A 16,839-nucleotide genomic window follows, 5' to 3' on the forward strand; every position below is an offset into this window, starting at 1 on the left:
TGAGAGATTTGGGAGAGCTTGGATGCGAGGAAGTAGTGCCAGATGTTTGGGAGACCGAGACCTCCTAAATTTTGCGGCCTGTGCATGAGGGAGTTACTACATCTGGGTTTTTTATTAGCCCATATAAATTTGTTTATTTCTCTTTGAAGCTTTAGAATTCTAGTTTTGGGGACGTTTATGGGGAGGGCCCTAAAATAGTATAAAAGTTTAGGGACTATGGACATCTTAATGGCACAGATTCTACCCAAAAAGGAGATATGATAAGAGGACCATTTATCTAGTAGGGCACTTATGTGGGAAAATAAAGGGGGGTAGTTGACCTTATAAAGGGATTTGAAAGAGGGAGATATGTGAATGCCAAGGTATCTAAATGAGCTTGTGGTCCAAGTGAATGGGAAATTTGAGTGTAGGATATTTAGTATGTTTTGGGGAATATTAATGGGAAGGGCTGAGCATTTGCTGATGTTGATACTTAAGCCCGAGAGCCTTTGGAAGACTTTAAGTTCATTGAGAAGATTAGGTATAGAAATAAGAGGGTCTGATAGAAATATTAGAGCATCGTCAGCGTATAAACTCAACTTAAAGTCATGGGGACCCTTGGTATATCCTTTAATATTGATGTTATTCCTTAGTGCTTGAGCAAGGGGTTCTATGGCTAAGGCGAATAAGAGGGGGGATAGGGGGCAGCCTTGTCTAGTGCCTCTGCTAAGAGGGAAAAATTTTGAATTTATGCCAGGTACCGTATATACTCGAGTATAAGCCGAGATTTTCAGCCTCTTTTTTGAGGCTGAAAGTGCCCCCCTCGGCTTATACTCGAGTCATCGCTGTCTGCCTGCTCGATCAGCGTGTCGAGCAGACAGACAGCGGCCATTCTATAATTCAAAAGCCGCGCCTCCGGCTCCGCCTTCGCCTGTGATAGGCGGAACACTGAATTTCCCAGCAGCCTGTGTTCCGCCTATCACGGACATCGTCTCATCCTCGTACTACGGACGAGGATGAGACGATGTCCGTGATAGGCGGAACACAGGCTGCTGGGAAATTCAGTGTTCCGCCTATCACAGGCGAAGGCGGAGGCGCGGCTTTTGAATTTTACAATGGCCGCCGAGGCGCCGACGAAGAGCGGCGATCCTGGCAAGGCACGGGACGGAGGCAAGGCAAGGCACGGCACGGCACGGCACGGGACGGGACGGAGGCAAGGCACGACACGGGACGGAGGCAAGGCACGGCACGGGACGGAGGCAAGGAGGCAAGGCACGGGACGGAGGCTCGGGACACAGGCTCGGGACACAGGTAGGCTGGACACACACACACACACACACACACACACACACACACACACACACACACACACACACACACACACGGACACACACACACATGGACACACACACACAGGGATGGATGGATGGAGACACACACACACAGGGATGGATGGATACACACACACACAGGGATGGATGGATGGATGGAGACACACACACAGGGATGGATGGATGGATGGAGACACACACACACAGGGATGGATGGATGGACACACACACACACAGGGATGGATGGATGGATGGACACACACACACACAGGGATGGATGGATGGATGGACACACACACACACAGGGATGGATGGACGGACACACAGGGATGGACGGACACACAGGGATGGACGGACACACAGGGATGGACGGACACACAGGGATGGACGGACACACACACAGGGATGGACAGGCATGTCTCACCCTCGGCTTATACACGAGTCAATAAGTTTGCCAGTTTTTTTGGGGGTAAATTGGGGGCCTCGGCTTATATTCGGGTCGGCCTATACTCGAGTATATACGGTATTTTGATCCTAGTGTGTGGGGAATGATAAAGGGCATTAAAGCCATGAAGGAATTTGTCAGGGATGCCGAATTTGGGAAGAAGAAGATTAAGGTATGACCAATCTACACTGTCGAAAGCCTTATGAATATCGAGACTAAGAAGACAGACTGGTTTGGCATGCAGATTAGCGTCTTGTATAATATTGGTGACAAGTCTAATATTATCAACTATTTGACGGTTAGGAATGAATCCAGTCTGGTCTATGTGAATTAGGTTGTGAATTACTGCTGCAAGTCTATCTGCCAACAATCTGCCAAATATTTTTAGATCATTATTTAAAACAGATATTGGACGGAAATTTTGTGGAAGGGAGTGGTCTTTATGTGGCTTGGGGATTAAGGACATATTGGCCAGGAGCATTTCCTCGGGGAACTGGTTACCTTGAAGAATATGATTGAATAGATTAGTTAATTTGGGAGCCAGGAGGGGAGTGAATTTTTTATAGTAGGAGGATGTGTAGCCATCCGGGCCTGGGGCGGTGGAGGTTTTAAGAGATTTAATGACTTTTGTGACTTTGTTAGATTTCTACGGTTACTTCCTGGTTTTCAGGCCTAGGCAAATGGTGTCATGCATCCTAGGTGTCTTCGAGAGGGGAGAAGGGATTTTCTGCTAAGCGCATCCTCCTGCCTGCATGCCTGATCTAAGGGCAGATGAATTCCAGGAAGTAAATGATGCCTGAAATATCTACCCTTATTCAAGATGGCCACAGTCAGAAAAGCTAGGGTTTTTTTTTTTTTTTTTAAGTGAGTTCTCAGTAAAATAAAGCATGGAGACATGGATGGATGGGTGAGTTGGCATTGAATATTAAAGATTAATTAAATAGCGGTTTTGATTTGTGGTGCTCAGATGCAGTGTAGTTCTGCTTTAAGAACATAACTCGTGCCTTACCTTTAGTTTCTTCATCCCTTGTTGGCTCAGTGTTCTCATTTAAAAAAATCTTGCTTGTTACATCATCTGCAGTTCATCAAGTTGCTAGCTGGCTCATTTCTAAACAGCCTCTCCCTGCTAGCTGGCTTCATTGGAGACAACTGACTATACTTTGTCTCTGCATACCACATTTCTCCACTGTCCCTGCTTCTGTGTACACTGACCCACTCCAGACTTTCCTTTATAATGCTGACCAGCTGTAACTGTTTTCAAGCAGATTACATTTTTTACATGTAACACACAAGGGATCATAGCATTCCAGACAATGACAGGCAAATAAACAGTAAAAGCCAGAAGTTAAGTGGTTTGACATAAAGAAAAGTTTTGTTATTTTATCTGATTGCCTATCATTTTAATCACTGCAATATGCCGCCAGCTCCCAAATGCATGGAAAGTTTTGCCTTGCAGAATTTAAAGTGTACCTACAGTGCTCCGCATAAATGGGTACACCCAAACAGATTTGTCGGAAAAACCTTTACTTTCCTTTCAGAATCAACATTTTTTTATGGGACACAATACTACAAAATACTCCCACAAATGTGGCGGCCACTGATTGCAACCAAGATTTGCTAATTTGCACACACAAAAAAAGTTTTTTTTCCTAACAAATTCTTTCAAGACCATGTTGCAAAAATGAATACACCCCAATGAAAGTCTAAGGCCCAAAGCTACATTTTAGACAACAAAATCCTAACTAACAAGAATTCAACTACAGAAAAGTCTTATTATTCATTAAACAATTGCTTACCGGGCACTTATACCACCTTCCTGCCCAAGCCATTTTTCAGCTTTCAGCGCTGTTGCAATTTGAATGACAATTGTGCGGTCGCGCTACACTGTAACCAAACAAATTTTTTATCATTTTCGTCACACAAATATAGCTTTCTTTTGGTGGTATTTAATCACTGCTGGGTGCATGACCGCGCAATTGTCATTCAAAGTGTAATGGCGCTGAAAGCTAAAAATTGGTCTGGGCAGGAGGGGGGGGGGGGGGGTTTAAGTGGCTGGTAAGCAAGTGGTTAATTGTAATGTGCCTACACACAGGCGCGTAAACAAGCACCGTGTATTCCTCAGTTAAAAAAAAAATGCCAGGTGTGGTATAGTATAAGTATAGTGTAGCCACAGGTGTAGCATAGTACAGTATAGGTCAGTGATGGCGAACCTTTTTGAGCCCAAGTGCCCAAACCGCGACACAAAACCAACTTATTTCTTTCAAAGTGCCAACACAGAATTAAACCTGCCAGCTTTGAATGAGCCCTAAGGGACCAAAAAGAATGCAGAATGCACTGTGCAACATACACTGACCTACCTGACCATTGCATTCACCTACATGACACATGCACTCACCTACCTGACCATTACACTGACCTACAAGACACATGAACTCGCCTACAAGACACATGAACTCACCTACAAGACACATGAACTCACCTACAAGACACATGAACTCACCTACAAGACACATGAACTCACCTACAAGACACATGAACTCACCTACATGACACATTCCACTCACCTGCATGACACATTGCACTCACCTGCATGACACATGCACTCACCTGCATGACACATGAACTCACCTACAAGACACATGAACTCACCTACAAGACACATGAACTCACCTACAAGACACATGAACTCACCTACAAGACACATGAACTCACCTACAAGACACATGAACTCACCTACAAGACACATGAACTCACCTACCTGACCATTACACTCACCTACATGACCATTACACTCACCTGCATGACACATGCACTCACCTGCATGACACATGAACTCACCTACAAGACACATGAACTCACCTACAAGACACATGAACTCACCTACAAGACACATGAACTCACCTACAAGACACATGAACTCACCTACAAGACACATGAACTCACCTACAAGACACATGAACTCACCTACATGACACATGAACTCACCTACCTGACCATTACACTCACCTACATGACCATTACACTCACCTACCTGACCATTACACTCACCTGCATGACACATGCACTCACCTACATGACACATGCACTCACCTACATGACACATGCACTCACCTACATGACACATGAACTCACCTACATGACACATGAACTCACCTACATGACACATGAACTCACCTACATGACACATGAACTCACCTACCTGACCATTACACTCACCTACCTGACCATTACACTCACCTACCTGACCATTACACTCACCTACATGACACATGCACTCACCTACATGACACATGCACTCACCTACATGACACATGCACTCACCTACATGACACATGCACTCACCTACATGACACATGCACTCACCTACATGACACATGCACTCACCTACATGACACATGCACTCACCTACCTGACCATTGCACTCACCTACATGACACATGCACTCACCTACATGACACATGCACTCACCTACATGACACATGCACTCAGCTACATGACACATGCACTCACCTACATGACACATGCACTCACCTACCTGACCATTACACTTACCTACATGACACATGCACTCACCTACATGACCATTACACTCGCCTACATGACACATGCTTCCTGCAATACTAACATGCCCCCACACAGTACAATGTAGATCGGAGGATCCACCCTCCTCCTTACCTTTCTATTCCCTCATCGTCCAGCTCTCCCCAGACAGTATTGAAGGAATCCCCAACATCCGGCCACTCCTCCGCTGCCTGGATGCCAGCTAGCAACCATTGCACCTCTCCGCATGGGAAATCAGCTCCGAGCACCGCCCCTCCCCCTTCTCTTTCACAGACTGCACTAGGACAGACTGAACCAAAGTCTTCCTGGAGCAGGGGGAGCTGAAATAGGGTACCTGCAGAAAGGAATCCCTGAATGCCTTACCAGAAGTGTAGGGGTCCGGAGGAGGCAATAAGCTGCTGAACAGAGTCTGGATGGTGGAGAAAGAAGAATTTTACACCCCTCTTAAATGGCACACATGGAACAAGATGACTGGCTGCCCACTCCCCTGCCGATGTCACTGGTACTGATGCAAGGAAGAGAGCTGGCTCCTCCCTTCCTGCAACGTCAGTGCAAGTGACTGCCTGGCTGGGGGATTCCCCTGGCGTGCCGACAGGGAGGGCTTGACGTGCCAGCTGTGGCACGCGTGCCATAGGTTCGCCATCACTGGTATAGGTGTTAAGAGAACCCTGAGTTAGTATCTGGTGCCACCTGGGAGTGGAATTAAATATAGCAACTAGTAAATTAGATCTGGCAACTACTGTAGTTCGTTTTTTTTTTCAGTTTTTTCCTAGTGGTTCTGGCTAGGTTTGGCCAGAATTATGGTGATACTGTCTGTTTTTTGGGGGGGGGGGGGTGGAGCAGGGGAGGTTTGTGTGGCCTTCAATGGCTGTCATGGTCTCTCCCCTCACCCCCATCTTACTCCCCTTCCCCGGTTTGATGGTTCTTAGCCCCCATACCTGCTGCTTATTCTGTGCTTAAAGAGTGGGCCATTCTGTATATTTTTATCTTTGTCCACCCCCTCTTCTTTTTTTTTTTTTTTTTTTACCTTTTTTTGGGGGGAGGGAGGGGAGAAATTAAAGGGGATATCCTAAATAATATGGGAGTGGGTGGGGGGGGGAGTTTCCCTAATGAGAGACTAATGCCCTGTACACACGGTCAGAAATTCAGACAGAAAGGGTCCAAACGGATTATGTTGTCGGATCGTTTGTGGGCTCTATTGGTCTTTTTCCGTTGGAAATTCCGCCGGAAAAAAATTTGAGAGCAGGATCTCAAATTTTCCGACAAAAAAATCCGATCTGACTTTTTCCGATCGTTTGTAGAGAATTCCGATCGGACAAAGTGCCACGCATGCTCAAATCAAATGACAAGACCAAAGCTATTGGCTACTGGCCTCAACATAGTCCCATCACAACGAATGAACGTCATCACGTTCCGAATGATTGTTTTTTCCAACAACTTTGTCTGACCGGGTGTATGCAACACCCGTTTCGGACAAAAGAAATCCGACGGATTTGGGGATCGGAATGTCCGACCGTGTGCACGGGGGCTAAGAGTAAGAAAAGCGCAGATGATGTGTTTATACATTAATAAAAAATGGTTATGATTATGCATTTACAATATAAGCATTAATAGTCGAAGTAAAGGGTCTATTGGGACTGAATAGTCTAGGATTGGTTATGAATATGTACATGTATATGTGTGTATGCATGGGTGTATATGTAAATGTATGGGTGCATGAATATGTGTATATATAAATAGGATAAAAACTATCCCCTCCCACCTCCCCCCCTTTTTTTTTTTTCTCCTCATCTATCCATCCCAGCAGTGGTCACCAGGAAAATAGGATTAAATATAGCATTTGAGTTAGCAAATCCGTGCGACACACCCATTGCTAGACAATTCTGGGAAGAGAGCGCAGGGGTGGCCGGCTCAATTGAGAGCCTCTTTAGTTAAATTGCTGCGTACATTTTTTTAATTTTTTTTATTTTTTTTATTTTTTTGGTTCTATTGTTGGTTGATACATCTGTTCTGCTGGTGGGCAGGCAGTAGACCCTGGGTTTTACTATGACAAATATGCGCTGTTTAAGGTTAAATGTTAACGGATTGAACATACCAGTTAAGCGCACAATGGTTCTACGTGAACTCACATTTTCAAGCGGGAAAGATACCGAAATTCAATATTCAATAGTACAAACTCGGATTCCTAGACGAGGGGGGTGAGTATCCTGATTTCTGGGATGGTCCCATGGTCCTTTGTTGAACAGATGAGCGACCCAGAGGGACGATATTTTTTTCTTAAGGGGACCTAGCAGGCCATCGAGTTACTTTGGTCTCTATTTACTGAATCAAGCTCAGCTGACTGTTTAGATGGTATTCTCAATAATCTACAGAGTTTTATGGAGGGTGGAGTGATACTGTGTAGAGATCTCAATGTGGTTCTTGAACCACTTTTAGATGTCTCTAAATCTGTTTCATATCGATATCTTAACCGGATAAAAAAAAGCCCTCCAAACTGTGCCTTTAGTAGACCGTAGAATTCAACATCCAGCTGAACGCGATTATACTTTTTATTCAACGCCGCATGATGGCTATTCCCGTATTGACTATATATTGGTATCCCAATCTCTACTACCTGTGGTAGTGAGCTCATCAATTGGAATACAAACTGTGTCTGACCATGCTCCAGCATTTATAGATCTCCAGTTGGTTAAGACAGGTAATAGACCATGGTCATGGAAACTTAACGAATCATTGATACAGGAAGGCAAAACTACCTCTTTAGGGAATTGACCAGAATTTTTTATGAAAATGACAGATGAAATTTCCCCATTTATATTATGGGAAACGCATAAATGTGTCATGCGGGGCATATTTATTAAAAAGGCGACTGAAGTACGGAAAAACAGTCAAGCAGTGTTTCAAGCCCAATTAAATCGGGTGGCAGACTTAGAAACCAAGCCCAAAAAATCATTGGTACAGTCTGTAGCAGTAGATCTCAGGTTAGAGAGAGAAAAATTATATTCTCTGAGACAAGAGACTAATATACAGCTATTGAAGGCTAGGAATACGTATTATGAACAAGGGAATAAATCTGGTAAAATGTTAGCACATTCACTTAGGAAAATCACTTGGAGGTCCCACATATTGACTCTGATAGTGGGAATCATAGTTTTAAATTGCAGAGGTCTTTTGAGAATATTATCTGACGCTCTACAATCTACAGATTAATACCTCGTTTGATCAGACATCAATAAAGCACCAAAAAATTAGGGATTATCTTTCCTCTTCAGGATTACCGTCAATTCCTGAAGACCCATCAGAGCTACTAAACGCACCGATTTCAATCGACGAATACATGAGGGCAATTAATATGCTTAAGCCCCATAAAGCCCCTGGTCCCGATGGCTATACTGTAGTATACTATAAGGCATTTGCCTCTATTCTAGGCCCTAAATTTATAAAAGCATTTAACTCTTTGTTAGAGGATCGGCCTATACCGAGAGATACTCTTAGGGCACACATTACAGTTATGCTAAGGAGGGTAAGGACCATGCTCAATGTGAGAATTATAGACCTATTTCCTTATTAAATGTTGATTTGAAAATTTTTACACTGATTCTAGCCACGAGGCTACAACCTCTCCTTCAGAATGTCATGCACCCTGATCAGGTAGGCTTTATGCCTACCAAAGAGGCAAAGGATAACACTACTAAAGCCTTAGAAATTTCCACTTGGCCCATTCTCGTAAAATACCAATGTGTTTATTATCCTCTGGCGCTGAAAAAGCCTTTGACAGGGTGGATTGGATATTTCTGAAGGAGACGTTGATCTATATTGGTGTGGGAAAGGCGTTTAGTAAATGGATAGAGGCCATATATTCTGCTTCATCTGTGGCCGGGAGAATCAATGAGGAGACCTCCTCATATTTTAATATGAGCAATGGTACTAGACAGGGCTGCCCCCTGTCCACGTTGATTTTTATATTTAACCCTTGAACCATTTTTACAGCACGCCTGACGAAGTATGGATATTCAAGGTTGTTTAATCAATAAGGTAGAGCATAAAATTGCAGCCTTTGCCGATGATATATTGTTTTTTATTACATCACCAGAAACCATGTTACCAAACGTATTAATTGAGTTTGACCGTTACAGTAGTGTCGAATTTTAAAATTATCGCTCTAAAATCTGAAATATTGAACTGTACGTTGTCAAATAAACAAGTACAGGCTCTTCAATCAGCTTTTTCCTTTCCTTGGGCATCTTCATTTTTGACATATCTAGGAGTAAAATTGACTTCCTCAATAGATAGTTTTTCATGCAAATTTTCCACCGTTATTGCAGGAACTCTCTGCAGATTTGGAAAGATGGAACAAAGGTCCCTATACATGGATGGGTAGGAATGCCATTCTTAATATGAATATCTTACCAAGATTATTATATCTTTTTCAGACTTTACCAATAGTTATTCCAGAGCCGTTTCTGAAATCACTTAGTAGTGCCTTTATTAGATTTGTCTGGGCAAAAACATATTCTCGTATATCCTTTCATTACCTGACAATGCAAAAAAAATGGAGTGGCATGTCTCTCCCGAACCCAATAAAATACTACAAAGCAATACATCTCGCTAGGGTACTAGCTTGGTGTAGAGATGAGGGACATAAAACATGCCTATCGATCGAACAATTATGCATGGAGATTCCACTGCGATGTTTGCCACGGCTACGGCCTAGAACACTGGGAACCTTAAGACATCACCCTCTGATAGGGGCAACGCTAAGAGTAATTCAACAAAGTAATCTATTTTCTAAAGCAGATGGGGAAATTCCTCGGCTCTATCCAGTTTTGGGAAATCCGTTATTTCCCCCAGGATATACAGATAGCCGCTTTAAACAAGCTATGAGATATGGTATGAGATAATTAGATTAGGTGACTTCCTTGAAGGATCAAGGATGAAAACCTCGTCGCAAATACAGCTTATGTTCAGTCCGCCACTGGATCCATGGCAGATACAACAGCTTACCCACTTTCTAAGCTCTCTTATTCGGGGGGAGAGATCGGATCGTTTAAATACACCAATGGAAAATCTATATTTGATAGAAAGACCTTCCGCCCATGGTGTATCAGAGGTATATAAAATACTAATAGATCCTCCTGTGGACTATGTCCCTAGATTTCTTGAATAATGGGAAAGGGACTTAGATACCACATTCTCTAAAGAGCAACAGAGCCATATTTTATATTTTGGCCATTACTCTTCTACAGCGAGTAACTATCAAGAGTTATGCTATAAAATTCTTACAAGATGTACAAAGTGTCATCATTAATACAGAAAATCTATCCGGAAAAGACAAATATCTCTTGGCGTTGTGGAGAGTCGGTGGGTGATTTTGGTCATGTCGAAACCTACTGGTCTTTTGGTCCAAAGTGCAAAATATCATAAAACCATTATGAGCAGAACAGAACATGATCTAGGATCTGACCCAGCTAGATATCTCCTCCATCTTTCAGATTTCTTAAAACGCAAATACCAAGACTCGTTGGTCGCTCATTTGTTCGAACGCAGCAAAGGCGTGTATTCCGGCCTTATGGAAGCAGGAGACACCCCCTTCAATCTTGCTGTAGTTTAAAAAAATTGCCGATATATATGCTATGGAAAAAGGTATTGCAATTACGCAGGGTAAAGAGGAGAAATTTAAGTTACAAAATGGAGCCATGGTTCCCATTTTATGTACCAGGGAATATAGCTGTGCGCTTGTGGAGGGAGAATCGGTGGCGGAGGGAGGAGAGAGCACCTAACCCCCCCCCCCTTTTTTTTTTTCTTTTCCCCTCTTTCATCATTATATAGTTTTATTTTACTTCTCCCCTTTTTTTGTTGTTGTTTATATAACGGTCTTATATATAATCGGATGAAAAACGAAACAATGTATGTTTAATCTCTGCTTTGTGATACGCATGCAATTAAAATGTTTGTGTATATGTAATAAAACATTTTGAAAATATAGAATAAAAAAAAAAATCTGCATTTTTGGTCAGTAACTTACGCCTCATGCGTGTATGTGTGCGCAAATATTCATTGAAAAATTGTGGACGCATATGCGCGAAGAAATAGAAAAAATCTGCATTTTTGGTCACTAATGTATGCCTCATGCTCGTAAATGTGCGCAATTGCAAATATCCATTAACAAATTGTGAACACAAAAATGCGTGAAATTGCGCAAGCGCATATGACCAATGTAATTTGAAAGGACTTCAAAATTCTTTTTGCTTTTAGCATTTAGTTTTGGATGAATGTAATTACTGTATTTATCGGTGTATAACACGCACCCCAAGTTTAGGAGGGAATTCTAAAGAAAAAAACTTTTAGGAGGGAAGTTTAAGGAAAAAAAAACTTACATTTAAATTCCCATCAATGCAGCCTTGTCAGTGTCATTTGCAGCCTTCCATTGCAGCCTTGCATGTCATTTGCAGCCTTCCATTGCAGCCTTGCATGTCATTTGCAGCCTTCCATTGCAGCCTTGCATGTCATTTGCAGCCTTCCATTGCAGCCTTGCATGTCATTTGCAGCCTTCCATTGCAGCCTTGCATGTCATTAGCAGCCTTCCATTGCAGCCTTGCATGTCATTAGCAGCCTTCCGTTGCAACCTTGTCAATCATTTGCAGCCTTGTCAGTTTCTTTTGCAGGCTTTCCATTTAAAAATGGCGGCGCCGAGATACAGAGTGGATCTCCTGTGTATCTCGGCGGCGCTTGGTAGCTCTCGGCTGTTCTCGGCTATTTTCGGCTGTTCTAGGCTATTTTCGGCTGTTCTCTGCGGCTTTCGGCTGTTCTCGAGAACGCCCGAAAATAGCCGAAAGCTCCCGAGACCGGCAGAAAAGGCAGAAGATCTCACAATCGGCGGGGGATCGGCATATAACACACACCCACCATTTTCTCATGATTTTAAGGGGAAAAAAAGTGTGTGTTATACACCGATAAATACGGTACCCAAAATGAAGACCACATACACTGTTAGAAATTAATAGCATTTTTCTCTCCTGCTCCTTTGAATTTACTTGAATTGGATTTTCGTCAAGATGGAAAACAAATGAAAATTTGACCCCATTAACAATTAGAAATTTTATCAAACGTTCTTCAAATGGAAAATTTCAAACAAAAATTCTACTAGTCTATGACCAGTTATAGTTTATCAGCCCTATTTAATGCCTTGTTCTATTTCTCCCTTTAACTCCTATTTTCCTGCTTTTTTAATTTCATTTTATTTTATTAACAATATTTAACTTTATTTGTGTGTTTTTTTTTTTTTTTTTTACAATTAAAAAGTGCAAGAGTTAAAAAAAAAAAACCACTATCATTTGTAAATACTGTAACTTTTAAATGCTTTGTACCAGAATTGATATTTTAATGTAATTTTAAACAGGGAAAATAGCAGAATAAAATGTATACATTTTATCTACAGTAACACTGTTAATGTTTAGAAGAAAATATATCTTAATTTGTTTTACAAAATAACAGAAAAAGTAAAGAAAAACCATGCCACTTCAATGTAAGAAAACGGCGGTGAACATGAGGCCCAATCATAGTTAACATATTACACTATTAAGGGTAAAAAAAAAAAAAATTACTGGTTAAAACATATGCTTTTCAAGTAGTTTAACATATAAGCAATTGGTAGTTGAATAATTAAGGTCAACAGGGCACAATAAAATATATATATATATATATATATATATATATATATATATATATATATATATATATGTGTGTGTGTGTGTGTGTGTGTGTGTGTATATATATATATATATTGTGTGTGTGTGTGTGTGTGTGTATATGTGTATATATATATATATATATATATATATATATATATATATATATATATATATATATATATATATATATATATATATATATATATATAATGAAAAAAGGAAAGCGCAGAACGAGCAGTCGAGAGCAGGAAAAAGGCAAAGGAGATTAGAGTATGAGTGATTCCTGAGGACTAAGACAATTTAAATAGGAAGCTACTAAACGGAGGGCGGTACCAAAAACAACTATCGGGGTAATCGTGATAGGTCACTAAAGGTGTCTACTCTATCCTTGTGGAGGACTGAGATGATGTGGTTTCTGTTAGAGAATAGGATCTCTTTGAGGTCATCTGAGGTGGAGAAATGGATCCTAATATACCACAAGGTAGTGAATTGCTCAGAAGTATGCTAGCCTTTCCTCCATACACATAATATCATTCACTGTGGAAACCAGCGAAGACAGGGTTGGGGGGGGGTGGGGGTTGTGTGAAGGCTGCCTTCCAAAGTAGCAGTATGGATTGTTGCTGCTAATGAGAAATAGCATAGAAGGCTCCATTTCTAGGATGCATTCGGCCTGGGAGCATGAAAAGGAGTGCACACCATTTATTTATTTTTGTTTTTTTTACTTTAGTTTACAAGCGCTCCGGTTTAGTGTGCAGGCAGTGTGAGAACTGACCTTTTACTTTTATAAAAAAAAAAAGTTATTTACATATTTCTTTCTTAAAGTTAGTAACTATGTTTAACCACTCGCCGACCGGTTCACGCCGATATACGTCGGCAAAGTGGCACGAGTGTGTAAAAATTCTTACCCATACGTCGATGCATCATCCGCGGCTAGCAGGTGCGTGCCCATGGGTACTGAGGACTCAATATCCGCCGATGACCCGCGATCGTGGCCTGGAGAGGCAGAACGCAGTGATGCCTATGTAAACAAGGCATTTGCCTGTTCTGCCTAGCAACATGACAGGGATCTACTGCTCCCAGTGATCGGGAGCAGTGATCTCTGTCATGTTCTAGTGAGCCCATCCCCTACAGTTAGAACATGCTGAGAGAAACACAGGTAACCCCTTGATCGCCCCCTAGTGTTTAACCCCCTTCCCTGCCAGTGATATTTACACAGTAATTGGTGCATTTTTATGGCACTGATCACTGTATAAATGCCAATGGTCCCAAATTAGTGTCAAGTTTCCGATCTGCCTGCTGCAATATCACAGATCGCCGACATTACTAATAAAAAAAAAATATTAATAAAAATGCCATAAATCTATCCCTTATTTTGTAGACACGATAACTTTTGCGCAAAGCAGTATACGGTACTCTTATTGTGACTTTTTTTTTTTTTTTTTTTTTTTTACCAAAAATATGTAGAAGAATACATATTGGCCTAAACTGTGGAAGAAATTAGTTTGTTTTATATATTTTTTGGGGGATATTATAGCAAAAAGTAAAAAATCTAGCTTTTTAAAAAAAAAAACAAATTAACAAATTAAAAATGCAGAGGTGATCAAATACCACCAAAAGAAAAAAGGATGTCAATTTTGTTTGGGTACAACATCACACGACTGCGCAATTGTCAGTTAAAGCGACGCTGTGTCATATCGCAAAAAAGGGCTTGGTCGGGGAGGGGGTAAATCCTTCCAGGGCTGAGGTGGTTAAAAATACTGAAAATAGTCTTCTTGAACATGCTTACTTTATTTATATTGTATCTTTGATGTAACTATTGTAACTGAAGCCCTCTTTGCGTTTTGCAGGCTCGCTTGTCTTATATGAGGATTAAATACCTCTTTTTCTCATGGCTGGCGGTGTTCATAAGCAGTTGGGTCATATATGTACGTTACAACTCGTACACAGAGCTTTGCAGAGGACATGAGTGCAAAGCTAACATCGTAAGTATTTTCAAATGACAGAAATAATTGTAACAGTATTTGTATCTCAAACATTAGTAATAAAGATGGGTTTTCTATGACTCCTAATGGCCATGTGTTGTATAATATGATTTCTTACACTATGGTACCTGTTTTTTTGTTAGAGACGTATCCCCAATACTTGCACAATACTGCTTGGTTGCTTTGTCATTTGTTTCTATACATAGACTGCAGTGTCTGGCTGCAGCTTCTCTTTTTTTCACCTCTAGATCTGTTCCATTGTATCACTGCCCCAGGCATAGATTGCAGGTTATCCACTATAGTAAGACTAGCCATACATGAATCCCCCTTTTTTTTTTTTTTTATTCAATGTGGATGGGGGAATCGCTCCCACTGGGCTATTGTATTCTGACAGCAGAGAGATTTCTCCACCATCAGAATACATGGATCAGCACCGGCGGCACTGATCGAGAAAAAAATATCCAACAGGCTGGTTGTATATTAATCAATTGATCGGCTTGTGTACAACAAGCCTGCCCATACATGCTGAAACAGACTGATTCTGATCCATGTATTGCCGGCTTAACTGGTAACCTTTATTTTTTTAAATGACTGTTATGTTATATGCAGATTAAATTGCTTTTTTTCTCCTCCATCAATGGATTTGCATGAAGCTAATTGGTTACTCTGAATTGCTCTCTATTTGAAAAGCGTAGCTGAAGAAAGATATTTTAACTTTGTATTTAGTGTGAGTATGATTTGAAATACAGGTCTTAGAAACTGTAGATGTATGTGCCTTGTTGCTCTTGCAAGGAATATTATTGGAATTCTTAACCTTTTCCCGACCGCCTCACGCAGATATACTGCGGCAGAAGGGCAGGAACAGGCAGATTAACGTACCTGTACGTTGCTCTTTAAGAGGCGGCTTGCGAGCATGCACCCACTGGGAGCTACGTGAGCGTGATCGCCTCACAGAGGAAGAACAGGGAAATGCTAATGTAAACAAGCATTTCCCTGTTGTGCCTGATAACACTGACACTGATCACCGCTCCCTGTGATCGGGAGCGCTGATCAGTGTCGTGTCACTTACAGCCCCTCACGGTTAGAATCACTCCCTAGGACACACTTAACCCCTACAGCGCCACCTAGTGGTTAACCCCTTCACTGCCAGTCACATTTACACAGTAATCAATGCAATTTTTTTTTCAATATTTTTGCAATACACTTGAGGCAAAAAGGGATCAGGAGTATACAGTATATATTCGCTCTGTTAAGACTAACACAGAGATAAAATAAAAAAAAAGGAGGAATACAACAAGTTTAAACCAGCATAGACAAGCTTATCTGTAGTAGGGATGCCCCGAATGGATTTTTTTTGTGCCGAAACCGATACCGAAAATGAAAAATACACTAGGCCGAAAACCGATACCGAAAGTGACTATTTAAAAAAAAAAATTTTATACAGGAGATGGTCAGAGACTGGGGGCATGGTACAGGAGATGGTCAGAGACTGCAGACACATTACAGGAGATGGTCAGAGACTGCAGACACATTACAGAAGAAGGTCAGAGACTGCAGACACATTACGGGAGATGGTCAGAGACTGCAGACACCTTACGGGAGATGGTCAGAGACTGCAGACACATTACGGGAGATGGTCAGAGACTGCAGACACATTACGGGAGATGGTCAGAGACTGCAGACACATTACGGGAGATGGTCAGAGACTGCAGACACATTACGGGAGATGGTCAGAGACTGCAGACACATTACGGGAGATGGTCAGAGACTGCAGACACATTACGGGAGATGGTCAGAGACTGCAGACACATTACGGCAGATGGTCAGAGACTGCAGACACATTACGGGAG

The 16,839-nt window shown here is 41.7% G+C and overlaps 1 protein-coding gene across 6 annotated transcripts in view; it reads left to right on the forward strand.

Moving 5' to 3' along the window:
- DIPK1A (divergent protein kinase domain 1A) overlaps positions 1-16,839 on the forward strand; it is a 233,511-nt gene that overhangs the window by 172,850 nt on the left and 43,822 nt on the right. For all 6 annotated transcript variants that reach the window (XM_077452912.1, XM_077452908.1, XM_077452909.1 and 3 more), the window contains one exon: positions 14,855-14,989. In XM_077452912.1, coding sequence (XP_077309038.1) covers positions 14,855-14,989 — 135 coding nt within the window. The remainder of the gene's footprint in view (positions 1-14,854; positions 14,990-16,839) is intronic.

Source organism: Lithobates pipiens, unplaced genomic scaffold (genome assembly GCF_037356315.1).
Source record: "Lithobates pipiens isolate NorthernLeopardFrog02 unplaced genomic scaffold, aLitPip1_a1.2 Scaffold_23, whole genome shotgun sequence".
NCBI classification, from domain to species: domain Eukaryota; kingdom Metazoa; phylum Chordata; class Amphibia; order Anura; family Ranidae; genus Lithobates; species Lithobates pipiens.